At 51.0% G+C, this 26,251-nt stretch overlaps 11 protein-coding genes and 1 non-coding gene across 12 annotated transcripts; 5 read left to right on the top strand and 7 right to left on the bottom strand.

Annotated features, from left to right (window-relative positions):
* Positions 1-179: 179 nt before the first annotated feature.
* Positions 180-2,604, bottom strand: P168DRAFT_264316 (CRAL-TRIO domain-containing protein). The gene is made up of 4 exons (XM_024834853.1): positions 1,211-2,604; positions 1,109-1,150; positions 956-1,055; positions 180-902 (listed from the first exon to the last, which is right to left on the bottom strand). The coding sequence occupies exons 1-4, from the start codon at positions 2,357-2,359 to the stop codon at positions 424-426; spliced, it is 1,770 nt and encodes a 589-aa protein (XP_024695927.1). The 5' UTR covers positions 2,360-2,604; the 3' UTR covers positions 180-423.
* A 287-nt stretch (positions 2,605-2,891) lies between these two features.
* Positions 2,892-4,303, top strand: P168DRAFT_287828 (DASH complex subunit DAM1). The gene is made up of 4 exons (XM_024836657.1): positions 2,892-3,414; positions 3,479-3,530; positions 3,589-3,637; positions 3,699-4,303. The coding sequence occupies exons 1-4, from the start codon at positions 3,091-3,093 to the stop codon at positions 3,883-3,885; spliced, it is 612 nt and encodes a 203-aa protein (XP_024695926.1). The 5' UTR covers positions 2,892-3,090; the 3' UTR covers positions 3,886-4,303.
* Positions 4,304-4,677: 374 nt separating this feature from the next.
* Positions 4,678-7,105, top strand: P168DRAFT_264311 (putative ubiquitin C-terminal hydrolase Ubp8). The gene is made up of 6 exons (XM_024834852.1): positions 4,678-5,089; positions 5,161-5,400; positions 5,473-5,580; positions 5,633-5,961; positions 6,017-6,439; positions 6,507-7,105. The coding sequence occupies exons 1-6, from the start codon at positions 5,023-5,025 to the stop codon at positions 6,822-6,824; spliced, it is 1,485 nt and encodes a 494-aa protein (XP_024695925.1). The 5' UTR covers positions 4,678-5,022; the 3' UTR covers positions 6,825-7,105.
* A 791-nt stretch (positions 7,106-7,896) lies between these two features.
* P168DRAFT_287825 (40S ribosomal protein uS14) lies at positions 7,897-8,830 on the bottom strand. Its single transcript, XM_024836656.1, has 5 exons — positions 8,737-8,830; positions 8,630-8,653; positions 8,433-8,475; positions 8,301-8,357; positions 7,897-8,176 (listed from the first exon to the last, which is right to left on the bottom strand). The coding sequence occupies exons 1-5, from the start codon at positions 8,772-8,774 to the stop codon at positions 8,168-8,170; spliced, it is 171 nt and encodes a 56-aa protein (XP_024695924.1). The 5' UTR covers positions 8,775-8,830; the 3' UTR covers positions 7,897-8,167.
* Positions 8,831-9,238: 408 nt separating this feature from the next.
* Positions 9,239-9,348, bottom strand: P168DRAFT_t37. Its single transcript has one exon. It is a non-coding gene; the product is annotated as a tRNA-Met (tRNA).
* Positions 9,349-10,200: 852 nt separating this feature from the next.
* P168DRAFT_302281 (NAD(P)-binding protein) lies at positions 10,201-11,266 on the bottom strand (the record flags this gene model as incomplete). The annotated part of the gene is made up of 5 exons (XM_024838642.1): positions 11,223-11,266; positions 10,859-11,176; positions 10,628-10,789; positions 10,373-10,562; positions 10,201-10,343 (listed from the first exon to the last, which is right to left on the bottom strand). Exons 1-5 carry the CDS (start codon positions 11,256-11,258, stop codon positions 10,201-10,203), a joined length of 849 nt encoding a protein of 282 aa, XP_024695923.1. The 5' UTR covers positions 11,259-11,266.
* P168DRAFT_93759 (uncharacterized protein) lies at positions 11,229-12,346 on the top strand. The gene is made up of 2 exons (XM_024842224.1): positions 11,229-12,222; positions 12,314-12,346. Exon 1 carries the CDS (start codon positions 11,503-11,505, stop codon positions 12,085-12,087), a length of 585 nt encoding a protein of 194 aa, XP_024695922.1. The 5' UTR covers positions 11,229-11,502; the 3' UTR covers positions 12,088-12,222; positions 12,314-12,346.
* On the bottom strand, positions 12,301-13,930 carry P168DRAFT_93632 (NmrA/HSCARG family protein). The gene is made up of 3 exons (XM_024842221.1): positions 13,695-13,930; positions 13,497-13,617; positions 12,301-13,447 (listed from the first exon to the last, which is right to left on the bottom strand). The coding sequence occupies exon 3, from the start codon at positions 13,432-13,434 to the stop codon at positions 12,514-12,516; it is 921 nt and encodes a 306-aa protein (XP_024695921.1). The 5' UTR covers positions 13,435-13,447; positions 13,497-13,617; positions 13,695-13,930; the 3' UTR covers positions 12,301-12,513.
* A 37-nt stretch (positions 13,931-13,967) lies between these two features.
* Positions 13,968-15,124, bottom strand: P168DRAFT_93680 (serine/threonine protein kinase). The gene is made up of 2 exons (XM_024842223.1): positions 14,493-15,124; positions 13,968-14,433 (listed from the first exon to the last, which is right to left on the bottom strand). The coding sequence occupies exons 1-2, from the start codon at positions 15,009-15,011 to the stop codon at positions 14,386-14,388; spliced, it is 567 nt and encodes a 188-aa protein (XP_024695920.1). The 5' UTR covers positions 15,012-15,124; the 3' UTR covers positions 13,968-14,385.
* A 1,175-nt stretch (positions 15,125-16,299) lies between these two features.
* On the top strand, positions 16,300-17,127 carry P168DRAFT_315841 (putative endo-1,4-beta-glucanase; the record flags this gene model as incomplete). The annotated part of the gene is made up of 1 exon (XM_024839940.1): positions 16,300-17,127. The coding sequence occupies one exon, from the start codon at positions 16,300-16,302 to the stop codon at positions 17,125-17,127; it is 828 nt and encodes a 275-aa protein (XP_024695919.1).
* Positions 17,128-17,649: 522 nt separating this feature from the next.
* On the top strand, positions 17,650-18,114 carry P168DRAFT_324753 (uncharacterized protein; the record flags this gene model as incomplete). Its single annotated transcript, XM_024840888.1, has 2 exons — positions 17,650-17,937; positions 17,991-18,114. The coding sequence occupies exons 1-2, from the start codon at positions 17,666-17,668 to the stop codon at positions 18,112-18,114; spliced, it is 396 nt and encodes a 131-aa protein (XP_024695918.1). The 5' UTR covers positions 17,650-17,665.
* Positions 18,115-20,582: 2,468 nt separating this feature from the next.
* On the bottom strand, positions 20,583-22,055 carry P168DRAFT_264309 (basic helix-loop-helix domain-containing protein; the record flags this gene model as incomplete). The annotated part of the gene is made up of 1 exon (XM_024834851.1): positions 20,583-22,055. The coding sequence occupies one exon, from the start codon at positions 22,053-22,055 to the stop codon at positions 20,583-20,585; it is 1,473 nt and encodes a 490-aa protein (XP_024695917.1).
* Between the last annotated feature and the right edge of the window lie 4,196 nt (positions 22,056-26,251).

Below are 26,251 nucleotides of genomic sequence, written 5' to 3'. Positions count from 1 at the left end.
GCGTAAGTGCGGATGAGAGGTTAGCATTATGTGTAAGTCATACGCCGTAGTTGAAAATGAGACATCATAGGATGGGGAAATATACAGTGATGCAGTCATCAATGTAAGTACATAACGTAGCAAAATAAAGGGCAATTTACTACTATGCAACACACCCCATAATATATAATAGTCAACTGGAATAAAATAAGCTAATATGCAATCTAAAGGACCTATATACCAGAGATGAAGACACAGTCCATTCATGATAGTGTAATCCGACGCCGCAGACACAAAACCCCATCAATCAATCAATCAACCACGTCTAGTCCAAGCTTTATACACATGTTATAGAGGCTATGCAAACAGTTTCACGACCATGTCTATGAGCCGAAATATAACGATCGAATCGATCGAGTCCAAACGGAGACCAAATCAAACCGACTATGCGCTGTTCTTCGAAGAAGGGTTCTTAGCCTCCTCAGGGTAAAAGTTGACCTTTCCGCCGCCCTGAATAATATTCACTCTGTCGTAGAGGGAAGTAGCGCGGATATAAGGGTCAAGCTCCCAGTACTGGGCGCGCAGTCGGTCGATAAGACCAGCCCGCTTCTCGACAGCGGCCTTGGTGGCTTCCTGGTCCTTCTTCCGGGAGGCGATGAGCCACCCGACGGTGGCCGCTTCGATGTCCTTGGCTAGCTCCTGGCGCTCGGCGATCATGGCGTCCCGCTTGGCGCTGTCTTCCATGTGCTTGTTCTCGTCGGGCTTGACCTCCACGTACTTGTATTCCCAGTCTTCTTTGCCTTCGAGCTCGGTCCAGATTTGGTCCTTGTTGATGAATTTCTCGAGGTCTTGGTAAGATTTGGTGAAGTGCACTTTGGAGGCGACGACCGGGTCGAGCCAGCCTTTGATGATGTTCCAGACTCCTGGACGGTGGGTTAGATTTGGTTGGCGATATATTGAGAGAGGGGAAACTAACCTGAGAAGATCCATGGGGCTTTGTGGATTAGAACGACGCCGAGAGATTCGGGGTAGTTGGCCTCGAAGCACTTGATCATGAAGTTGACGGGGTGGTAATCCTACGATACTGTTAGCAAAAGAAAATACAATATTGTCCGACGGATGTACATACCATGTTCGCCAGAGAAAAATTGGACATATCAAAAACAATGCACTATTGCGATCGGTCAGTGTCTATCCTTCAACCCTGCCAGGTAAGAGTAAGAGAACGTACGGCAGTTTCAACCGGGGGCACAAGCATCATGCGGGCGGTCTCAATGGTATACACGGTAAACCGATCCAGAGACTCGGCGCTCTGCTCGTTGGCCCTATGTAGGCGTACTCGGACGGTACAGATCGGCCGACCTTGCTTGTCGACTCCGTGAAGGAAACTCTTTCCCAAGCGCATTTGCGTGAGGAAATCCTCGCCCTTCTTCCTCTCGGCGGCGTCGGCGCTCTTGGTCTGGTCATAGGCCAGCTGCTCGCCGCCCCTCATGATATCGTCGTCCACCTTGACATCATGGAGTCTCCACCGGATGGTCGAGATGAACATGATCAACGCCTTGTGGACGTCCCACTTGCGCGCGCGCAGGAAGCGCAGGAGTAGCGAGTCGGGGTTGTCCTGCTTCACCATGTTCCAGACCGTGACGCGGATCTCCTCGGGAGTCATGTCCTCCAGGGCCTGCTGGAATTCCTTGGACTGACCGTGCTTGTCGTCCCCATCGAGGTTGATGCCGGAAAGACCGGATGAGATTCCCTTGCCGGATTTGACGCTGGCGGAATCACTGGCATCCTCGTCCTTCCCACCCCAAAGCGTCCACCGGCGTTTCGGCTGTTGAGACGAGCCGGGTTGGGAGCCGGGTCGGGAGCCGGGGGCTTCCGCCGCTTCAAGGCCATCCAGCTTGATGCCGCAGACCTTGCACAGCAAGATCCAAAGCTCTTGCAGTTTGGCCTCCTGCTCGGGGGTGAGGTTCCCCACGGTACCCGGTGCTGCCTCTGCGTTCGTCATACCTTTGAACGTATCGAGGACACCAAGGAAAGATTCTTCGGAGGGTTGGGAATCAGACGGAACGTCGTCGTTCTGCGGAAGCGAATCGACTCGGGGATTACGGTATTTATCGTGAAGCCAGGATCCTCCACAGATTAGGAGTAAAGTGAATGTAACCGTCCAGAAAGATGAAGCCTCCCTCGGTTCTTTCAATGAAGGAAAAGTGGAGAGGGAACGCGCAGGTGGGTAAGACAGGGCCAGATGGGCTGGGCTAGGATGCAACGGACGGGAGACCTGCACACGAACAGGATGGCGCAGCCGCTGGGTCGGGAATTGAAAGGTAGATTTGGCCGAGGAATGTGCGAGACGGCGGCTTAAAGGCGAGCACACATGCATGTGCTCAATTCGGTAAAGAAGCGAATGACCACAAGGTTTATCAAGATTAAAACGATCCAGTACCTCGTCTGGGGCGAAGGGGGGAAAGAGGCTGTTCTGAATTAATTGATGGGAGGTGTCAGCCACTGATGATAGACACGACGGTGGATGTCGATCTGGCCTCTGAAAAGGTTTAACTCCGGGGAGGGGCGTTGGGTGCGGGGAAGAGAAGGAGAACTCGAGGGAGCGAAAGGGATCCAATGAGGTTTATCAGGAGTGATGGCGATGGCGATGGCGATGGCGGTGTTTTTCTATCTTTCTGGTAATGCCACCACGGGGGTTTGCCTCTGTAAGCGGACAGACCAACCAGGAATCCAGACCAGTACATTTAGGGTACCTCGGATCTGCTGCGGTTCCACCTATCTGGCTCGGTAACTTCCAGGTATCTTTCTGGTACCTGTCATTACAGCCTGAGGCACAGACAGTCCTTCCGGCCACGCACTTGTCCCGTGTTTGCATCAATACCACTAACTCAATAACACTAACACTAAACCTCAAAACACCGAGTTAACCTTCCAGTTCCCACAGACAGAACCCCACGGGGGATCAAGCGGCGCCTCGAAAACTCTAAGCTCGTTGCATGGTTATGACCAAGGACAGACTATATTGACGTCAATCAAAACGGTTTCAGCCACCCACATTCCCAAACGCTCGTGCCTCCCGATCCTGCACTGCCGGCCCACCACATCATAATGGACGCCTCTGTCTCTGCCCCTCGATCCGCCTCTCGCCCCCGTCCGTCCTCGCGGCCCACAACCCCTCTACGACCCAGCTCGCGGTCATCGTTTCGCGACGCCCATGGCTACGGAGGCAGTATCGGCCACACGGGCTATTCCGAGCCGGCCATCAATGTGCTGGAACCGCAGTTTGCGGAGCTCGCAGACTCCATGGCAGACCTGGAGGCCAACTTCATGCACCTCCAGCTAATGCATGAGAGTCTGACGCGCTTCAGCGAGAGCTTTGCGAGTTTCCTCTACGGGATGAATATGAACGCGTTCTGTGTGGACTTTCCAAACGTATGATCACCCCAGGCTGGACGAGAGCCAAAAGGGATCTTTCCATACTGATTGAGGACTGTAGGCTCCCATTCCCGAGTCGTTCCGGAGAGCGAAACTAGCAGAGGCACAGAAAGGTAGGATTTTCTCGATCCTCAATGACGAATTAGGACGGAGGTGCTGACAAGTCCGCAGAGGCCGAAGCCGAAGCCGAGTCGCAGGCTCCCCCCGAAGAGACGTTTTTGTAAGTCCCAGCCCATTTCTCCAGGTTCGACCCTCACGCTGACCCGTGGCATTGGATTCAGAACCACCGACACCTCCGGCTTCGTCGAACACCCATCCACCACAATCTCGACCAAACCTACCCCCCGATCGACCGGTTACTCGCGCGGGACCACCCGAGGGTCCTCGACACGCGGTGGGCGCTATACCACTCGAGGCTCCAACCGAGCGCGCCCGAGCGCACTGCCTCGGGGGAGAGGTATTCGATGAGCGATATGGCCTTGTCATACAATCACCGCTGTGGCTGGACGCGTGGCTGGACACTGGGGTATTTGGTGGATTATGGGTACAATCGCAAATGCAGGGGACTGCGGGTTACACCAGCGTGTGCAGATAATTCCAAGTCATCGCACGACACGACCCTCCAGCCCAGCATTCCAATTTCAAGGACAGCGGCAATGTGGTACATCGCCTGAAAGACCTGGGGATGTGGAAAGCTTCATCCCGGTCGCACCTCTTGATTGGGTGACTACGAAGGGGCTATTTATGACCGATATGGACGATTCTAGTTATGATCAATGTTTATTTCTGATGCTTGTATGAGGAGTCTATGATGGGTAGTCTACGTGTGCAGTTGGAAAGCAATACTGTAAACTATACTACAGCACTAGAGAGAGCATCAAGTGAGTACAGTAAAATCTGGGCAATATTCCATATATTCAGTCATCGACACATCTATATGTCATACATCCATTCTGTATATGTACGTTGTCCGTCGAATCAAATACGGTCCCGATTTCTTATCGCCGCCCGTTGTCAACTTTGGTTCAGAAAAAAAAAAAAAAAAAAAGAGAAGCAGAAGAACCACAGCAGCTTGTATTTTTTCAATTAATTCTTCACTTAATTCGTAGTTATTTAATCATATCATAAAGACTGTTGGTCTACGGAGTATTGTCAAGAAGAATACCGATTAGCGCTCGGGACGGGTCCGCCGATGGAACACGGAGGGCGAACTGGCCCGTCAGTCTCGACACAATCCGTACCTCGGACTACCTTTGCCTTCTCACCTATCACTCTCACTCTTTTCACTGGAGGCGGGCCTCCATAGCACACAATGCGGATGTGATCATACCCACAAGACCTCTTGATTGATGGTGTTACAATCTATAGACTTTTGCGGTACCTGCAATTGAAACTCATCAATTCACACAACCGCTACTCTCACACACACACCCCCTTCGACCCATCCTGCCATCATCCGTCTTTAGCGTCCACGTACAGAACCTTGGCAACCCTCTGGTGATCTCTATCGGCATCACACTTTGGGGTCCTGTACTCCACCCCATCGGTGGTTAGCCTCCGCGCAATTTTTCCGCATCTGTCTGTCCTGTTCCAGACCTCGGCATCATGGCAGCTGTCACCATGGCCAGTGTCATCTCTGTGTCGCTTCTCTCCGAGTCGGAGTTTGGCTGCGGTATGCACCCACCCCCGGAGTGTGACCCTCGTACAGGTATGACTCGGATGGATACTGACCGTTTGTTCCAGAGCATCTTGCCACTCAGCTGGGGCAGGATCCCGGCGTGGCCGAGCAGTTCAGGGCCTCTTTTATGAAAGCGCATAATGCGCTGGCTCCCCATCCTAAGTCGCTCGAGACCGCGCTCAAGCAGAACCCCGCTGTTCGAGCTTCGACACTGTTAAAACCCAAGTACATGTGCTTGACATGTGCCGATACGTGTCTGAGTAACGAGCGAAAAGCCCACGCGGACAAGACGGGGCACTCTTTCTGTAGGGATATCAAATCTTGTCGAGAGACATCGACCGACGAACGGACGGACTGACTGACTAACCTCTTTCTAGATATGGAGTCCAGAGGCCGTTTGCTCTACTGTCAAGGCTGCGGGGATTTTGTTTACGACTACGGCCTGGAACGGCTGCGGTCGTCCCCGCCCGAGAGCGCATTAGAAGGTATGTCTCCGGCCCGTGTCAGTGCTGCCCCAGGAATTAACGATGTCACCAGTCGCCAAAAAACGGCGATTTAGCGACAGCTCCAGCGACGAGTTGTACATTAGGAGCAACGCGACGAAGCGCCCTTGCGCCAAGACAGGTGTGAGGGGACTCTTCAACCTCGGGCAGACTTGCTACCTAAACGTCATCCTGCAGTCATTGCTGCATGATCCCATCCTCACGACGTATTTCTTGGGCAATGGGCACCAGATCCACGACTGCAATACCAATGATTGCATCGGGTGTGCCGTTGCGGAGGCATTCGCTGATTTCAACAGCAGTGAAAAGCCCGAAGGCTTCGCGGCGCTGAATCTCCTTTTGGCTTCGTGGCGCGCCAGCCCTGTAAGTTCATCCGCTTGGAAGATATTTCACGGGAAGATGTCTGACGAGTCTCCAGACGCTAGCGGGATACCAACAACAAGACGCACACGAGTACTACCAGTTTCTTGTCGACAAGCTCCACGCCAGCACCGAGGGACACAACGACAGTCACAAAGGTGGCTGTTCGTGCTTTTTCCACAAGACCTTCTACGGCAAGCTCCGCAGCAGTGTGACCTGCGACAAATGCGGCAACGTCACCCGCACGGAAGACCCGATGGTAGATCTCAGTCTCGACGTCCAGGTCCAGGCAAAGAAACGCGCCATGGGTGGCAATGGAACGTCCCCGCCCACTCTAAGCGGCTGTCTGGAGAGCTTCACTTCGCCGGAGAAGCTAATGGCAGACGTGTACAACTGCAGCGGCTGTGGGAACACCCCCCAGAAAGCGACCAAGCAGTTACGCATCAAGAAATTACCAGCCATCCTATGCATGCAATTAAAGGTACGTCCTCCCTAACTCCCCCATACTTCCTCACCGCACCACCAGAAACATCTAACCCAATCAACAGCGCTTCGAACACACCTTCTCCGTCTCCGAAAAGCTCGAAGGCCGCATCGACTTCCCCATGTCAATCAACATGCTCCCCTACACGACACATCCCAACTCCAAAGTCGACAAATCCCGCTTCATCTACGACCTCTCCTCCGCCGTCGTCCACAAGGGCAAGCTCGACGCAGGCCACTACTACGTTTACTGCCGCCAAGGCGACCAGTGGGCGCTGTTCAACGATGACCAGGTCACGGCTGTGACTGAGGCTGATGTGTTGAATGCGGACGCTTATCTTCTCTTTTATAATCTTCGGTCGTTGGCGTCTCCGCGGTCATAGTTTACTTTTTCTTTCGATGAAGATTGAGGTTGAGAGTGAGTCGTGTGGTTTGATGTCTTGCATATAATTGATTGATTGATTTGGATTCGGCTGTGGAGTTTCGGTAGGTGTTGGTTGGTTAGTTAAATACTTGGTTAAAATTCATTGCTGGATGCCTAGTCGTTGCTCGATTGTTCGCCTGCATCTGGCCGGTGGTTGTTTGGGTAGTACCTATGTACCACCAACATGGCGTCGATATAGATGCGAGGTTCTTGCTTTCGTTTGAATATTCTTTATTGCAGATCCATTTTCTATCTTTCTGTATTTCTTATGTTTCCGTAGATAAGGTAGACGCTCCCTTAATCTAGTCTATATACACCTACCATCATAACCATTCCCTGTCCTCAGCACTGTCAAGACCGATAAAAACAGCCAAAAAAAAAAATGCCACCAATGACTACACAGAGCAGTGAAGAATAACTGCCCAAGATCGCAAAAGACATGACGAGCCAAGATAACAATTCTATGCGTGAGGACCCCGCGAGCCAGCTAACGTTTGGCCGATTTTGACACATGTCGCACTATTCCACAATTACTCTGTCTGCAACAATGCGATTGATTGTTCCGACTTCTACAAATGCATACCAGGCGAGGTATACTACAAAAGCCCTACAACAACCGGCCATGGAGGCAATGATGGAGAACATATGTCTGACGGGTTCAAGACGAGCGACGGGCGTCGGGCAGCTGCATGGGCAAAAAAGGCAAATTGCAATTGTGCGCATCGTCGGGGTTCAATGCGTGATGGGCTTGGGCGAGTGTATCGAAGATGTTCAACCGTTCGTTTGTGGGAGGCCTGCGTCGGAATATCCAGGCTACTTTGGCTGGTCGAGATATCGTAGAGTTGTCGAATACCGTATGTCGAGTCTGACGGATGCATATATGCCTGAAAACAGGCCAATGGCGCGAGAAGATAACAAGTAAAAGGAATTCCTCATTTCAATTCAATTCAAATAATCTTGAACCGACGAAAAAGAAGAAAACAAGAAACCACCAAAAAGGTTAGAAAAAAGGGTAAGGGGAATTTGCGCCCGACATCACGTTGACATTGACACCTTTTGATTTCATTTCAGATTTAAGAATAGAAGAAATTGTCCACACCGGTAAACAAATTTCCCCTCTGAAACGAAATTTCCCTTTCTTGTTCCCCCTCCCAGCAACGCTTATCTTCTTTCCTTCCCGTCTAGGTTTTTCATTTTTTCGTTTCCTTCCTGGTTCCTCCCATGGGGTTGGTTTGAAGACCGGGGCGCCGAGCACATGACGGAATGAATTCGTGAACAGGGATAGAGAGATGAGCGAGTAATTTAGCGGTACTGTAGTTGATGTATTAGTATCTGTCGAGAAGATTTGGTGTTTTCCTTGCGAAGTCGAGTGGGCCGTATTTCGAGGAAATGCGCCAAGTGCGACACAATAGACGGATAGAAGGAAGAAACCAACCTTGTTGAAGCCGATGTCGGTGGCCTTCTCACGGAAGCACTGACGGCAGATGTTCATCTATAGTCCTGTCAGCATGAAGATCCCACCATGCGCCATTTCCTGCGCCCAGGTATTCAATCAGGTTATCCATACGCCGTACTTGCGGATCAGACCACCGCGGTTGGAGCAGACACGGCTATTCCGAAGAAAAGAAGTCAGTTCATCCGTATCCCATGTCAAGCTGACGTTTCCGATCGTTTCCCATCACATAGCATCCACATCCAACTGTCGTTTTCGAGTCGCTAAAAATGCAGGTATAACCTGGAGGGAGGAGAGGTAGTTAAACGCACCAGCCACGGGAGCCCTTGCCGTACCTATCGAGCGAAGACATTAGTTCACCGTCCATCATCAATTCATTCACCAACACCGAATCTTCAACCAGACAGATTATACATACTTGCGAGGACGGCTGTACCACACAGACTCGTGAGTCATCTTGAAGGTCGAAGTGAGGCGAGGAAAACCTGGGGGGGAGGGGTGTGTTGGGGCGGTGTTTGGCGGTCGTCGTTCGCTGGGGGGGCGGGTGTGGATGAAGCGAAAGAGTGAAGGCTTTCTTTCGTTCCGTTAGGGTTTGGGGACGGATTTTTGGCGTTGTGTGCTTTTTTGCCCCCGATCCGACCGCCGGGGCGGTGTGGGCCTTGGGCGCTCGCTTGGACGACGCTAGGCTGTTTTGGGCGATTGATCAGGTGATTGCTTAGTTATGGGTTTGCATTCCTTTGGTATGGAATTCAATGTTGCGGGGGTTGCTAGTACTGTTTGTCTATTGTTCATTCTTTATTCAGATAAACTATATATCATGATACTGGCTGACTGTAGAACATGGAGGTGAGATGAGCAAAAATAAAAACAAATTATACAATATACAATGATACTTGTAGTATGAAAAAAGAAAAAATAAGTGCCTCCAGTGGGGATCGAACCCACGACCCTGAGATGGCTCACCAAGGTGTTCCTTGGCGTCATATAATTCTATATGAGACTCATGTCATAACCGCTAGACCATGGAAGCAATTGATGAGTAGAGCATGCTCCAATTTGTTCTACAAGCAAGGCCGCCCGTCAAGATAAGAAATGTATTGATCTGATATATACTCCGTACAATTGATAATCTTCGAGCCACTGGCCAAGCCAAGCCAAGCCACATCTGATGCTAGACATCGCTCTGTGTGCCCCCTCCCTAATGAATGTCTACTGGGGGCGCTGTGACGGATGCAGCTCGATGTCGCTGGTGTCGCACCACATGACGGAGGCTTCTCCGAGGCCGCCTGTGAAACCTTCACATTTTGATGTACAGGGTGGTCGTGCGACTGAGAGTCAGGGAGTCTTCGATATTCACTGAGAACAACACGTACGCGCAGATCAATCAACTGTCGACCTCGACGGGCTTCCTTCGCGATCTACTCCACCTTCAATACGGTTGGCGACAGAACGAGGTCATCGTCGCGGCCCACGCTGGGCGACCAGCGCAGCCATGATGGCGGAGCAGTGCTGCAGGTTACAAACTGTTTCTTCCATCTCTCTTGATAGCTGCTGTATCTCCGTCATCCGGCCCCATGTCCCTTCAGTATGATACTTTCCTTGCCTTTTTGGGTAGAATTTGTTTTTGGAGGATGATGCAGTGTGACTACACATGCTCGAGAATCAATGTGGTTAATAATAAGCTGGGCATCATAGAATAGGTAGTCTACTCTGACAATTGTATGAGTGCAAACTGATGGTGTTCCGTATCATCTTCAAATAAGTGATAATTTGGGACATCCCCAACTGCTGGTCCAACAATATCGATGATCGGTGTCAATCCCTGATCCTAAGACCGTCGTCTGGTGTCTTCTTTGAGGATCTCATTGCTACCTCGGGGCTATTACCAACCCTGGACCTTTCCATTGCCCTTATCTGCCACCGAATCGTCCGCCCAGTACCGCCCACTGACCTGCCCAATATCACCGACCGCCAATCGTAGCGGGATCTTCGCCCCCTCCTCTATTGCCATGGTGAGCAACGTGTCTGCGGGGAGAGCAGGTGCTTGCACTCACCAACAGATTTGGGTGGCTGACCTGCCTGCATACCCAGGGTCGTGCTCACCCAACCGGGGCAGCAGCTATTAATCAGCAAGTTGGGATTGTCGCGGGCAAGAATTCGCGTTCCGGCATTCAGGGCGGCCTTGCTGACTTTGTAGGCTAATGGCGGCCAGCCTGACATTGTCGCGGTTTTCTGGTCTGCTGACTTCAATGACAGGCCAGTCAGTGACAAGCTGGCAAGAAGAGAAAGAGTTGGTCCACACAACATACGCTGTACTCGTCGATCAGAGCATCAAGCTCCCTGAGAGTGAGGTCAGGGGTCAGAAACCGCGCCTGCAAGCGAGGATGGAAATTTTCTAGCAGGCCAGTTTGGGAGGAGATATTGACAATGCGGCCTCCTTTGCGCATAATTGGTAAGAACGCTTGACAGACCTGGGGAAATTTGGGTTATTAAGTGACTGCAAACGAAGGGGGGAGGGAGTTCTGAGCCTGAGCTCCTACATTGAGGGTCCCCCGATAGTTCACGTCCAAGGTTTCTTTGCGCTGTTCGGCAGTTATGTCCTCTCGAAAATAGAGAATCCCGGCGTTGTTGATGAGAAGGTCACAGCCGCCGTGTTCGCTGCTGATCCTCGTGCGCAAAGCAGCGATACTGTCCTGGTCGGTGAGACACAGCTGCGCGGGTCGAATTTGCACCGTTGGAGGGATAGATGTTCCCGTCCAGTCAATAACGGCCCCAGTACGCGAGGTTGTGTATACAATCAAAGGGCCTTTGAAGTCCCGAACAAGCGCAGCACAGATGGCATGACCAATGCCTCGATTCTGTAACCATGTGAGAAGGGACCGGCCTCAAATGGAGCAGACTTACCGCGCCAGTGACTATAGCTATAAGCGGGGCATGCATGTTCAAAGATGCCGACTGTATGGGTACTAAGTTACGAGAGGGGGAAAAGACCAGGTTAACCGGATGGCCTTATATCTATCCCCTGTCTTGCCAAGCCACACTACTACTTCACTACGATTTAGCTCCACGCGCCAAGGGGAATGTTTGTAATTGCCTCTGTTTTAGTTAACTAAAGTGTTGAACTGCAGGGTTAGTCATTTACCACCGAGGCTTCAGCAAATACCAGCCGTTGCACCAGTGTTGTATGGTTAAAGCGTCTTCACCACTCGACGTAGATCACGCTTGGCCAATGGAAACCTCATGCGATTCAGCACTCTGGCTACCTACCTCCTCCACTTATGAAAAAGAACGCATCCGAAGTCATGTTAAGATTCATCATATGCTCCATGGTACTGCCTTGTTTCCCGTGTGGACGTTGTCTCGCGACCCATCCCTTCTCCGGTCTCTCATGCTGCGATACTGTGAATATGCCATACTGAGATATCGCGTTGGATGGCCGTCATGTCTGGCGCTGTGTCCGGCTAGACAACCTAGTCTGTTATGGCGTGACTTCCTAATATCGGTTCCCTTGAAGGGTGCGTACGTGGGCACATCTGGGAAGTCGTCAGCTTTCGCTATTGATTCGTTGGCGAAATGCCTCGATTGTAACCAAGGTTATATCCTCCTGAAACGTGGCGCTCGACTACGTTTACGCCCACCCCATTGTGGGCCGGTCTCTAGCAGGCTTACAATGCGTGAGCTTCTTAGCAATAATGGGAATGCTCTGGAGGCTGACCGACGAGATGGTTTGGATCTGTTCACAACAACACCATCAACTGGGACACAATAGGACTTGATAGCACCAGACTCGATAACTTCTCCTTTCCTACCCGGGCCTTGGATATTATACCAGAGAACAGAAACCCTCCAAAACGAATAAAAAAAATCTATGAGAAAAGAGGAAGATATCTATATACAGAACTAGGTAAGATTTCCCTGCCTAGTGGTAATCTAGGCCTAATCAAGTGATCAGTGAAAGTGATTACATCAACATATTCCTACCCTAATAAGCGCAGTAGAGCATGAACAAAACAAATAATAATATAATCCCTACTCAATCCATCATTCAAGCCGGCTAGTCAAATCTGAGGCAGAGACCGACACTGCCTCTTGCATCCGTCGCTCTCGCAGCCGATGTGCGCGGGACCAGCGTCTCAGTCAATGCCGTTGCATCCCGATACAAGCGACTGACCATGGGGATGCTGTTCGTCTACGGCTATACCATCCTATACACCGCCAGAAATTTCTCCTTATTTCTCTCCAGGAACTCTGCAAAATTCCCCGTCGGTATCCCCCACGTCTTCGACAACTCCGCGTCATGAAACTGCGACATCGTGCGCATCATTTTCTGCGCGACAAAAACCGGGTTTTTGGCGCTCTGCTCCTCAATCTCCGCTTCGGACAGATAGATTGCCTTTAAGTCTCTCCCAGTCAGATCCGACAGCGCCTTCATAATATCATCCACGCCAATCAACTCACCCGAAAGGGTGAGCTCGGCGTGGTTAAACCGAGCAGGCTCGAGAAGCGCCGCGGCGCCAAACTTCCCGATATCATTAGGATCCACCAGAGGCAACAACGTCTCCGGCGTCAGGGCCGACACTATGCTGCCGGTCGCCGGAATGTTGCCGTAGAACAGCACCGTCGGCGGCAGGAAATTCGTCATGAAGAAGCCAGGACGCATGATCGTCCAGAACTCGAACCCCGCGCTGCGGACAGCCTTCTCGACCGCCTGTTTTTGGAGGAGTATTCCGGCGGCTCGGCTGTTGGCGTCCCAGTGGTCGAGGCGCTCTGGTTCGTGGATGGCGAAGGCGCTCGAGTAGACGACGTGGTTGACGCCTGCTTCTTTGGCGATGTTGAGGATTTGGCGTGCTCTCTCCACTTCCAGGACTGGGTTTTGCAGGCTGGGGAACGTGTTGAGGAAGAGGCCCGTGCAGCCTTTGATGCCTTCTTTGAGGGCGTTCTCGTCGTCCCAGTCGCCTTTAATGATGGATACGCCCTGGGACTGGAGAGCTTTGGCGCTCTCTGAGTCGGTGTTTCGAGTGGTGGTGCGGATGTTGGCTTGCTGTTGGAGGAGATGATTGGCGATTGCTCCTCCTTGGGCACCGGTGGCACCGCAGACAAAGAACGTAGGAGACATTGGTATGTTTGTCCTATCTAATTGTTAGGATCGGGCTGTTGTGGATATCAAGATGGACAAACCTTGTAAAAGTGGTAAAACGTGAAGGATTTGATAGATGTAGAAATCCGCAATGGAAAACAGTCAAAGAGGGAAAATAGTCAAGGAGGATGAAACTGATGGGATTGAGTCCTGTCAAGAAGGCTACAGAACGTTACAAGAATGAGCGAAATACAGATGGTTAAATAGTGTTGGAAACGCCCACAAGTCAGCTGGCATACTAACTGATTGCAGTTACTTCTATAGTATATAGAGGTATTTGTTTTGACCGCGTCGTCGATATAGCTGCCTGGTCATCATTATATGGTCAGAAACAAGCAAGATGATTAGCGCGGGGTGGGCCACTGCGGTTACTTCCACAGTATACCCTATAGAAGCGTTTGTTTTGACCGCGTCGTCGATATAGCTGCCTGGTCATCATTATATGGTCAGAAACAAGCAAGATGATTAGCGCGGGGTGGGCCACTGCGGTTACTTCCACAGTATACCCTATAGAAGCGTTTGTTTTGACCGCGTCGTCGATATAGCTGCCTGGTTATCATTAATATAATTAGGGGTAAGCAAAGGATTAGCGCCGGGGTGGGTCACTGCGGTTCCTTCCACAGTAAGGTATCTCTAAAAGCATTCGTTTTGGACGCGTCGTCGATATAGCTGCCTGGTCATCATCGATATGGTCGAAAATAAGCAAAGGAATAGCGCGGGGGTGGGTCACACTAGGGGACGGGACGCCGCAGCTTACTTGAAGTATCACAAAACTTTACTGTCTAGAAGCCTCTGGTTGTCTCCAGCCTTTATTGCTACCCTTAAGAGAGACACCATGGTGGGGTGTTACTTCAAGCTCGAGGTAGACAACATGGATGGTACAATATCCATCTATGACTCTAGAATTGCAGTTACAGCTAATAGGGACCCTCAATAGAATTTCGTGTTCGGCGGGAGTCCCTCAGCCTGGTCATCTCTCTATATTCGTTAGTTAGCACGCTAAATGCTTATAACACAGGCAGCAACAGCATACGTACCAGTGCCTCCCCAAATCCCTTCACAAGCGCAATTTCATGGTCACAGCGAGCCAGCTGCTCAGGCCCACAGTCGGTGAAGGTCGTTGCAACGTCAAAGTCAATCCAGACCAGTCTATCGGGGTTTCCACGGACAAGCAGAAGGTTTTTGGGGTAGATGTCCTGGTGGTGCACACCCGCTCTGTGTATCTCCTGCATGCCCTCAATGGCCTGCGGGTAGAGCGCGTCCGAGTAGTTCACGCAGTTTAGACTCTCTGCATTGGACAAGTACTCTAGCAAGATTGCTCTCGGCTTGAGCTTGTCTTGGGCGAAGTGTTGCAAAACAGGGTGGAATGCCGCCGGATCGATTCGCTCAATGGAGCCGTGGAATTTTGGAACGAAACCGCGCGCACAGACACCGGAAGTGTGAAGTTTCCGATATCCGTTCAATTCGCAGCGGAATCGGCCCAGATCACGGCCTTTTTCGGTATATCCGGGGTCGCCGTCGTCGTGGTCAAGCTTCAGTGCATATTTTTTGTCCATCTAGGTCTACCTCGAATATTGCAGACGCGTCGGAGCACGTGATCTCTCTGATGATACGGATTTTTGAGGGGTCCATGCTCGTTAAGGAGGCGTGTCTATCATATAACTAGCTTGAGATAAGTAGTCAATCAGTTGTGGCTTTCTAATCCTGTTCACATTTCACCTTCCTTGATATTCGCGAATTGTTATGAGTTTGTCAGCAATGTGGTCTTGTTACAGGTAGATGACTAGGTAGGTTATCTTTCAGGAAGTCTCAGACTCGTCCAATGACGGTATACATGCATATTAGATTAGTCTGGTCTACCTCGGTTGACACTTGTGCAATACTTGTCAATACTGTCCAGAAGACGACTAGTTGTCTACAAATCAACAAACAGTGAAGTATCTCATGACTCGGAGGATCTCTCCGACTATCCGGCTCAATAGATCCCTCGGCATTCATATGTCTACAACATGATTCACACGCAGATATCTGATTATTTCGTGTATCAGTTCCTATCCGCAGACTTCAGGTTAGCCCCGTTTTTTTTCTTTTCTTTTGTTTTGTTCACATTATCTACCTTTGTATCGAGGAACTCAATACTCATGGGTCCAACCTAGCCCTATCTCATAAATCCTCCATATGGGTGCTATTCTTGTGGCTATGAGCCATTGACGGTCTGCGACACGAGAACCGAGTTGTACCCCGCGTTTCATGTCGGATCAATTAAAGCTGAAGAACCGGCAGTCTAACCTAGTACGACAGGGTTCATCTCCGTGGGGAAACAAGAATAGTCTCGCATCACATCATGCAGATGACCATGTCTCATATCAGCCAAGACCAGAATGCAGCCATATCATGCGTTCTAGACCAGATACCCCGGTCCGGCTACTACATAGCACCTCTCCCCAGCGCTTCGGCTGCCATGTGGTGAATAAATCCACCATCTGCAGTCTGGCCTTATATTAAGGGGACTTGGCCGCCATATGGAAGAGAAGACCGCCGTTTCCGTGTGGCGCTCAGTCACCAGATAGGGTGGTTTAATTTCGCGGTGGTTTATCCGGAGGTGAGAATAGTGGCATTGGGGAGATTGGATAACCGCTGCCAAGTCTTCAGTGAGGGGCGTGTTTTGCATCTAGTATCTTCCGTCGTTGGTGGAATTGACATTTATGGTGTTTTGGTCAAACGGCTAATATCAATGCTCTATGGGGTGCCATCTATATAAAGCCCAATGCCTGACTGCACTTCATCACAGGATCGAGCAAAGAAACTCATCATAGTACCAAATAACACCAATCCACCACCAGCATGCATCCAAAGCAAACCGCTGCCCTTCTGGCAGCTATCCTGTCAGCCTCCAAAGTATCAGCGCACGGCCACGTCTCCAACATCGTGATCAACGGCGTCAGCTACAAAGGCTGGGACATCGGCGCCGACCCCTACAACCCCGACCCACCCGTGGTCATCGCCTGGCAAACGCCCAACACTGCCAACGGCTTCGTCGAGCCCGTCGCCTACGCCACAGATGACATCATCTGCCATCTCGACGCGACCAACGCGCGCGGCCACGCCGTCGTAGCAGCAGGCGACAGCATCAGCCTGCAATGGACCCCCTGGCCAGAGAGCCACCACGGCCCCATGATCGACTACCTCGCGCGCTGCGACGGCAGCTGCGAGACCGTCGACAAGACCACGCTGAAGTTCTTCAAGATCGGCGGCGTCGGCCTCGTCGATCCGGACCCTGTCCCCGGTGTGTGGGGCGCGGACCAGATGATCGCGAATAACAATTCCTGGATGGTGCAGATCCCGCCTACTATCGCGCCGGGCAATTACGTTCTCCGCCATGAGACGATCGCCCTGCATGGTGCGGGGAGTGAGAACGGTGCGCAGAACTACATGCAGTGCTTTAATCTGGAGGTTACGGGCTCCGGGACTGCTAAGCCGGAGGGTGTTCCGGGCAAGGAGCTGTACAAGGCGACGGACCCGGGTATTCTGGTCAATATCTATGAGTCGCTCGAATATGTTGTGCCTGGGCCGTCGGTTATTCCGGCTGCGAAGTCTATTGAGCAGTCTAGCTCGACGATTACGGCTTCGGGGACGCCTGTGACTGCCGCCGCTCGTCCTACTGCGGTATAGTTGAAGACTATTGAGTCGACGGCATCCAGCACAAGCTAGCAGTTCGCGTATGGCAATGCAGAGGCAACGGTTGACTGGATAGCAGTTTTGAATGGTCTCGCTCTGCTCACAGTGTATTTCGACTGAGCTCACTTTTCATGTGGGGATAGTGCATGTGTTCGAGTTGTCTACTGTACCGCTAGCATCGTTCTTTAATTGATTGAAACGAGTTCACCAAATTGATCAGAGATAGAGGTTACCCCGTATAATACGGAGTGTGGAGTAGATACAAGCACAATAAATCATGACCTCAATGTAGATATAACTGGCGGTGAAAGAGCATCGTTTGCTACACCTTCTATATTATACAGAGAGAATACCCTAGTCGCATGCTATGCTTATAAGAAACACGGCATAAACAGTCCCTTCGTATCAACCAGGTATCATACACATCTCTAGTTACAGAGGCCCAGAACTAAAAGCCTAGAAGACTGGGGAAATTTGATCTCACTTCCCTCCTCCTCACCCCTCCCAACATCACCAAAGAATATCCCCAACAATGAGCAACGCAAAGCGAATCATCCTCCGCGTCGCGGAAAACGAAATGAACTACCAAGATCCATACGAATTCGCCCGCTTCTACTTCACACAGTTCCCCTCCAACGCATCATCAGACCCAACTCGCCATTTCATTCACTATCAACCACCGAGTGATATTCCCGGCGCCAAGGTCCATATTGTCATCGATCTCGAGATACAGGGCTTTACGGGTACTCTTGATCAGGAATTTCCGCATGAGGTTTATGCGGTTCGTCGGGGTGCGGATCAATTGTGAGAGTTTGGCTTTTTCTAGCTATGCGCTTTGTCTTGTTAATGCCGAGTAGGGAGTTGTATGCTTATCCAGAAGCTGTGAAGAGAAATCTCCTTCAGAAGATTCGGAAGTATAGTGATGGGTTTTATCCATGGGGGGAAAGCAGGAGTGATTATAGGAGGAATCTGGACAAATGACTTTTCCATCATCATTCTATAGTGCTGTATGTACTGCTCACCGCGTCATTTTATATATATCGAGGGAATGGACTGATCAATTATACAGATCGATATTATATTATATAAAACCCCTCTACGAAACAAACCTGCCTGAAATACATCAGGTAACTAGCTGAAATGAAAAGCGTGTCCAGGCATTAGTTCAAAACCAACTGTCTATACGATATACGAATACATGGCCACGACAATCATGTTTCATCCGAGTGGAGTCCCATATCCCAGCCATCTGATTTGTTCTTCACCACCTAGAATAAATAGCAGCCAGCGATCATGAGTCGACTCCAGATCGACAGGCGATCTTATTTTATCCACATAGGTATGTTAATCCATATTTTCTTCCTCTGGGGACAACAATCTAACAACACAAAAAAAAATACAGTAAAGAATGAAACCCACCTATCTCAAAGTCATTACAATTGCCCTGCTGGGAATAGGACAAGCATCAGCAGCAGCTAGACCAAACAGCGGACAAAAGAATGATGAAAGAACCCTTCAAATCCGCAAAATGACCCCCGACGAAGGCGAGAAGTTCTTTCCGGAGTATTGGCTTTTTGCAAATACTTCTTCCATACCTTATCAATTCGATCTCCACACACCAGAAGCAGCATCAGAAGCATCAGAAGCAGCAGCAAAAGCCAAAAGAGACGAAGAGAATAATAACTATCACCCCCGCATCTACCCCCTCAACCCCCCAAAAACCCCAACCTCGTCCACAACCCCAAACCAACACAACGCCCTCCACCAAATCCGCCAACTCTTCGCCCGAACATTCACCTGTCCCCCCAACACCTCCCCCTGCACATCCATCAACCGCCCCTCCACCTGCTGCGGTGACAACGAAACATGCGAGCTGGTGAACAGTGAGGTAGGCTGTTGTCCAGCGGGACAGTCCTGCGCAGGTGGAACAGTTGGCGAGTGTGGAAGTGGATATACCACCTGTGGGAAGGATGTAGGGGGAGGGTGTTGTATTGATGGGTATGAGTGTGTTGTTGGGGGATGTATGTTCTCTCTCTCTTTCTTCTTTTATTGTTTACTTCGTTTTCCCTTCCCTTCTGTCTCTACAGACACACGGGGAGATAGAGAGAAAAAAGACCGAAAGGAGCTAACAATTCATAATGAAGGCTCAAAAACAACAACAATAACCCTCACCCTCCACTCAACAACCACCCTATCCACCTCTACCGACCTCTCCCCCCAGCCCCCATCACCACCAACATCAACCAGCACCGAAGCATCAACACCCACAAACGACCTCAACCCCCCCGCCCGCCCAACCAGTCTATCCACCTCCACCACATCCTCCCACACCAACGAAGATGGAATCTGCCCAACAGGCTTCTACGCCTGCAAAGCGCACTACGCCGGCGGCTGCTGCCGCACAGGCCGAGACTGCGACACGACGTCTTGTCCGCCGCCTGAGTTGTCGTCGACGACTGTTAATGCTGATGGGGTGACTGTTGTTGTGCCTGTTATGACTAGTAGTGGTGGTTCTGACTCTGGGGGTGGGTCTGATTCTGGGGGTACTGGTGGTACAGGTAGTGGGGGGAAGTGTGCGGAGGGCTGGTTTAGTTGTGCGGAGGCTGTTGGGGGCGGGTGTTGTCCGGTTGGGTTTGCGTGTCGGGAGAATTGTGTGGCTGTTTCTGAGGATGGGGATGAGGATGGGGATGGGAAGGGGAGTGAGACGGGGACGGTTGAGAAGGGGGGTTTCGTTGAGAGTGGTGCTTGTGGTTGGGGTCGAGCTGGGGGTTGGTTTGGGGGTTTGGGAGGTGGGTGATTGTGGGATGGGGGTTGGTGTTGTTGGTATGATACATACGAGATATGACTGACGATATAATGAGATATTATAACGAGCCTACTACGTCAGGTGACAATCGAAATAGATGATAATGTGATTGGAACATAATAACCAAATACTCGTGGATACATCCGAAATACCGGCAAACAAATCAAAGAAAAGGGTATCGATGTCAAAACAGAACAGTCGCAGATAGGAATATCGCAGATGGAATCGCAAGAACATCGCAGAGGAATATACGCCCCCATGCTGGGAGGGTCATTATCCTGCCCAAGACAGGACAACGAGGCAATACCGTGTTTGCCGGCCACCATTAAGTAAAGCGATGGTATAAAAACAGTACTGGTGGATAGAATCACACCGAAGTCAAGACCAGAACAGACATAACAGAACAGAAAGAAGATAGAAGCCACAGACCGTCTGTCAACCCAAGGTGAGTGGGGTGAGGGAAAAAGAAAAAAAAAAAAAGATAATAAATAGCATAACAAGACAAGAAAGAAGGAAAGAAGGAGAAAATCAGAAAGAAAATATCATATCTCGTCAGTACGCCGTCACTGACCCATTATCCTCTGGCGCCTGTGGATGCAACACATCACTCATACCACGAATGCAGTCTGAACTGAAGCCCCGCCTAGTTCATCTCCATCGTGTACTCGTCCTCTTCTTTGAAACTCATGGCCGCATGCCCCGAGCCGCTCCAGTACTGCGCCCCGTTCGGATTGCCGTTCGCGTGGAACGGCGGGCTCAGGCTCTGCGGGCTCAGGGACTCATTCCCGGACACCGCCTCACCCGCCATGTTCGTGTGCTTGGGCACCCGGAGTCCACTCCCGGGTCCCCGACTGTAGTTGAAGGAGCTCGGGTCATTCCGCTCCAGGGCGTCCAGGATCTCCGTCCGCATCCGCTTCTCGTCCTCCGTCTGCTCAAAAGGCCAGGTGCCGCCGAGGCTGCTGATCAGCTCCGCCAGCTCTGCCTCCTGCTGGTGCTTGACGTGCAGGGCCCACATCAGGTCCCGCATCCAGCTGACGGCCCCGTTGAGGATGTCGCCCTTGTTCGGGCCCTTCTCCTTCTCTTCGATCGGGAGTCCCATCGTGATATTCCCCGGCGTGGCGCGGCGTCCGTTGCCGCCGGCGAGCAGGGACGTGGCCGGGTTGGCCCCCGGTCCCGTGCCAGGCATGGTGCTGTTGTTGACCAGCTGCTTGCGGACCTTGTCGTCTTCGAGCCGGTGGCCGGGCACCAGATGCGACAGATCCTGGATCCGCTCGTTGATGTTGTCGCGTCGGCGACGCTCGACCAGGTTGTGCGACGCCCGCCGACGGCGCCGCTTGGCCTCCTGCGACTCGAGGTCCTGCCCCGGCATATGCGCATCGACCTTGGCCGGCAAGGACGCATGCTTTCCGGACTTGAGGATCTCGGAGATCCCGGCGTGGTGCGAGGGGTGGCCCGGGGAGGAGATGGGCGACTCCACGTACGAGTGCGCGCTTCCGGGCGTCCCGTCCCACTGGTTCGATAGCGTCTTCTGGTGTCGGTGCTGGAGGCCCGTGCGGATCGGCTGGGTGGGGAAGCTGCCGGATTCCGGCGTGCCGAGGGTCAAGCTGCTAAACCCCTGGGCGGGGGTCTTGGGTGTCATGGGGCTGCGACCGTCGGCCGACGTGCCCGCCGGCAGGCCGGTGCGCCCCTTGGTGGCCAGGTAGCTCTGGTCAAAATGGGATCCGCTCTGCATGTGGGACCCGGGCTGGCCCTGGTTCATGGACCGGAAGTGATCGTAGTTGTGGAAGCTGTGCATGAACGGGCTGTTCATGGGAGCGCCGTCCGGGGTGTTGGAGTAGAGTTGCGACATCTGGCTGTGGTGGCTCATCGGGATGCCAGAGCCGGCGCCGGACTGCTGGTCCTGCAGGTAGTTGACGTTGTTGTCGCGTTGGACGCCATTCTGGCCGCTGATCTCCAGATCCAGCAGCTCGTCCGTGTCGATGCCCGAGTTGCCGAAATTGAAACTCGACGACATGTTCTGTTGGGAGGTAAACGGGTAGGGCATGAAGCCACCGTTTGGCATGGTCAAATCCGACGGATCCACTCCGTCGGCGGAGTGTCCAAATTGATTGGACATGGAATAGCCCGATTGCGACATGAGGAAAGGGTTCTGGTCACTGTGGGGTTCGTCAGGATCGCTCTTGATGAACATGCTCACTTCGGCCATGGTGCGGATAGTGGAAGCAGGTCGGAGATATATAAGTGGTCTGGTGGACGGAGGGGATCGATCCCTTACAATCCAAGATTCGTGCGAACTCCCGGCGATAGGCGGGAAGATGTGCGACGTAGGCAACCCCGGGGTCGGGGAATGTGGCGAGATGGGGGTCAGCGAAAGTTCACCCCTTTATTCGGTATCGCGGAGAAACTTCAGCGTTCTCGGCTCGAATTCCGCGGAATGATGACAAGGAAGGACGCTCGAGGGGTTCGTCAGGGAGACCCGTGAGTCATCCAGAATCGGTGGGGACGACTGAAATTTCAGATGACGGTGGATGGTGCCTTGCAATTCGAGGGAACTAGTCAGTTTATTGATTTCACCGAGAAGCGAAAAGCCGCACGGTTTGCCTCCCAGTTTCGCCTCGGAGAAAATCCACTTGACGAGCGAGAGGGGCGAGGGGAAGCGCTGCAACTTACCACGAAAGTCAGAGACAAGCTGAAACCCCTGTGACAGGATGATGACAGTATTGGTGGGTAGAGTCAGGCAGATGCGAGGGATGTCGCGGCGAAATTCAGCCGGCGGCAACGGAAGGGAAAGAAAGGTGAGTAAGGTTGAGAATGATCGAAAGCGGACGGAGGGGGCAATTGCCACTATCGTAAGGCGGGATGATTTCTTGACCCAACAAGTTGAACGTTGCTACACCGACAAACGGCGCGCAAAGAAACCTAGAGATCTGGCCTATAAGCGATCGTTCAACCCAAACAGGGATCAATGATAAATCAATGTGCAGATCAAGCCGAATCAACGAACAAAAGACAATATTCAAAGAAATAGGACAAAAAGAAGAGACAAAGGGAGAAATGAGGATGCGTGGCTATAAGCGAGTCAAGTCGGTTCCAGTTCCAAACCAGCCGAGGAAAAAGAAGAAATGAGATTTCTGCGGAGACGGCGGGCTGGACCAAAATAATTAGAAATATCAAACGAGACGTCGGATCGATCAGGGGGGAAAGCCCGATCAGTCGAGAGACCTTCTAGAAAGCCAGAATCGGACCAAGACCGCGGTGGATTCGAGTAAGGGGTTCTTTTTTTTGGGTCCCTTTTTTCTCCCCTGGTTCCTTTTTTGGATTTGATGATTATCTCATTTTTCCCATGTGGTCTGGATGCGATAAGAAAAGGCCCGAAGCAATTCGAAGCCGATGGTGTCCACCGTGCAGACTAACCGGAAAGAATATGTGGAGGACAGTAAGGTTCGTTCAAACGTTGGTCACTGAGTTCCAAGACTGTGTGGGGAAGAAAATCACGACATCAACAGGCGGTCAGTCCGGGCATTATCGCATCGTCTTGTCTTTTTTCTTTCTTGTTTCTTATTCTTTTTTCCCCCTTTTCTTTGGAGTTTTTGAGTCGTTTCACATCAACATGGTTTGCAAATCTTCCACAACTGGACCCTCTCCACGGTGCACGAATCCGGTAAGTGGCTCCGCCCACCCCCGGGGTCCGTGGGATTGACGACGGACGATTGGGTCGTTGATGGGGAGGTTGCCCCGCGAACTGTCGCCAGAGAGACACGATCCGCTCGGTCCCCGCAGGTACAAGGCTATCACTGGGGTGGGCCGTCGGTCTGAGATGACGCTTTTCAGGCAGGGTGCCCAACGCGGGAAATTCCAGGTCCGTCCGGATCTGGGGGGCCCAAGGAGGAGAAGAAATGAGGGGTATTTCCCTCTCCACCTTTTTTTCCTTTCGGCCGTCTGATGGATCTTTGACTCGCTTTTCCGCGGATGATGGCCACCGGATAATAAATACAAGGAAATAGGACAGAAATGCAAGAAATCAAACAAGCGAAAACTAACAGAGGGAACTTATTTGAAAGATATATCTATACTCACAGGACCACGTAGATGGCGATGGAATGGGATGGGATTCTCTGCTCAAGGTTGAGCACTGTAAAGAGGGTCAGCGTCAGCCTGGTGGTATCTCGAGCGTGTAGCCCGGGCGAAAGGGACACGGGGAGTATAAATAAGGGGGGGAGGAAGAAGAGGAAAGGAGGGGAAGAGCCTTCCCACACGTGGTCAAGGCGAACTGCGCCCTGCAGAGGGGGGTTATAGCCTCTCGTTCACCAAGGGAGACCAAGGAGGCGAAGGGAGGGGGGGGATGAGAAGAAGCCACCGAGACAGAGGAGGCTCGAGCTCGAAACGGATTAGAAAGACAATACGAACCTGATAAGCAGCGGAGGAGGCAGGCTATCCTTGACGAGGCGAGGCCATCAGGGATGGGATATAGAAACCGGACGAGTTCAGTGGTGGAGGAGGGATCCTCCCGACTGGTTCAAGACTTGTCTGGAAGGGTTTGAAGCAGGACAGAGAAAAGCAAAGGGAGGAAGCGAAGAAAAGAACACCTGCAGAAGGGAGAGACGACGAGGGAACCGAAGGCTTTAAGGACTTTCCCCGAGGCGTTCTTGCAGAGCTCCCATTTGATATGTCACAGCGATGGTCATGCAGGCCGTCGATCCTCAATCGACGAGGCTTAAGGACGTCGTCACTGAGAATTACGTGCGATGGATGGATGGGATGGGGGAATGATAATTATAATAAATTAATAAAAATATTGATTTAAGTAATGATAATACAAAGAGAATATTAATTCAAAAATAAATAATCTAATATGAATAATATAATATAAATAATATACTATAAAGAATAATAAAAGTCAAACATGGAGGGTGAAGGGGGGAAGGAGTCGTCCTGGGGGGTGTGAGTGTGTGAGAGAGAAGAAAAAGGTGTGGTAGAAAAGAGTCTAGTGGGGATGAACTAAAAAGATTCTTGAAGTATGTGCAGAAATAGAAAGATAATGTTACCATCCAACTCTTCTTGAGTACTGAATCCTCAAAGTATGCTGACGACTCTATCCAACCCACAGTGAAGACTGAACAATCCCAATCGGGTAAGGGAGGGACGAATCAAGGCGAGAATGAGGATCAAGGAGGGTAGGACTATACGCATTTGAGGAGAGATAATAATCTCCCTGAGCAAATCCCATGAGCAGTCCAGGTACCACGCTCTTTGTCACCTGTTCTGGTGGTGGTGGATGCAATGACTCACTGTCTTGTTTGATCATTGCTATTATAGAACAATATATAGTTTGTCTCAGTTTTTATTTTATTTTATTTTATTTTACTTATTATCATTTATATTGTATTGTATTATATTTATCGTTTTAGTGTATTGTATGTACTGAGACTAATATATGAATATATTCTCTAATATGATCTCGGTCTGCCAGCCGAACCTTCCCTGTCGAGCAATGAGAGAATGTATCAGATGCCCTAAACATACCCAGATCCGATCATCCTCAACGTGCAGGGTGACCTTTGAAGGATAGGCATTCACTTAGAAATCAAGGCAACGAACCTAGTATGTCATCCACCATGAGATGACCCCTATTTATCATCAACTATAGAAATAATATAATATACTATAATATAATATCCTCATAAATATCATCTAAATTGACCATCATAGGACCGAGCCCTACAATGACATCATAGGGATATTTTTATCCCTCCCCCGCCGTATTGAGATTCGCTCCGCCCTCCCCACTTCACCCACATTCTATCCACTACCACACCAAACAAAGCAGACAAAGCGCTTGTATGGATGATCATGGCATACCATGTGGAAGCGGTCAACGAGGAAATAGATCTCCTGGTCTTTGTTCCTACCCCGTCACCATCACGGGCGATTGCAGATGGCAGATACTAGAGGAAGATCGACGGGGTGGAATCGCCATCCGAAGGGCGTCAATTGTATGGGTGATCACTCCAGTATGATTTGGTAAACTATATCAGTCATATTAAACCGAATCAGAATAGATGATGATACTAGGAACTAGTAGTAAATAAATGAATTGATGAATAAATTTATTTTATTAGTAGAATAAAATAACATTAGTATAAATAAAACCAGTCACAAAGAAAGGAACTAAGATGCGATGACGAGGATGCTGATTGATTACGAGGAGAACGAACCCGCGACCCTCCAATGGACCCACGGCCGTCCGAGCGTCTTCGGCGCTGAGTCGCTGACACCCCCAAAGCCCAGAGAAGGCGGTCCGTGACCCTGTGC

Source organism: Aspergillus campestris (genome assembly GCF_002847485.1).
Source record: "Aspergillus campestris IBT 28561 chromosome Unknown P168scaffold_2, whole genome shotgun sequence".
NCBI classification, from domain to species: domain Eukaryota; kingdom Fungi; phylum Ascomycota; class Eurotiomycetes; order Eurotiales; family Aspergillaceae; genus Aspergillus; species Aspergillus campestris.
This window is presented reverse-complemented; position numbering and strand designations above follow the sequence as displayed.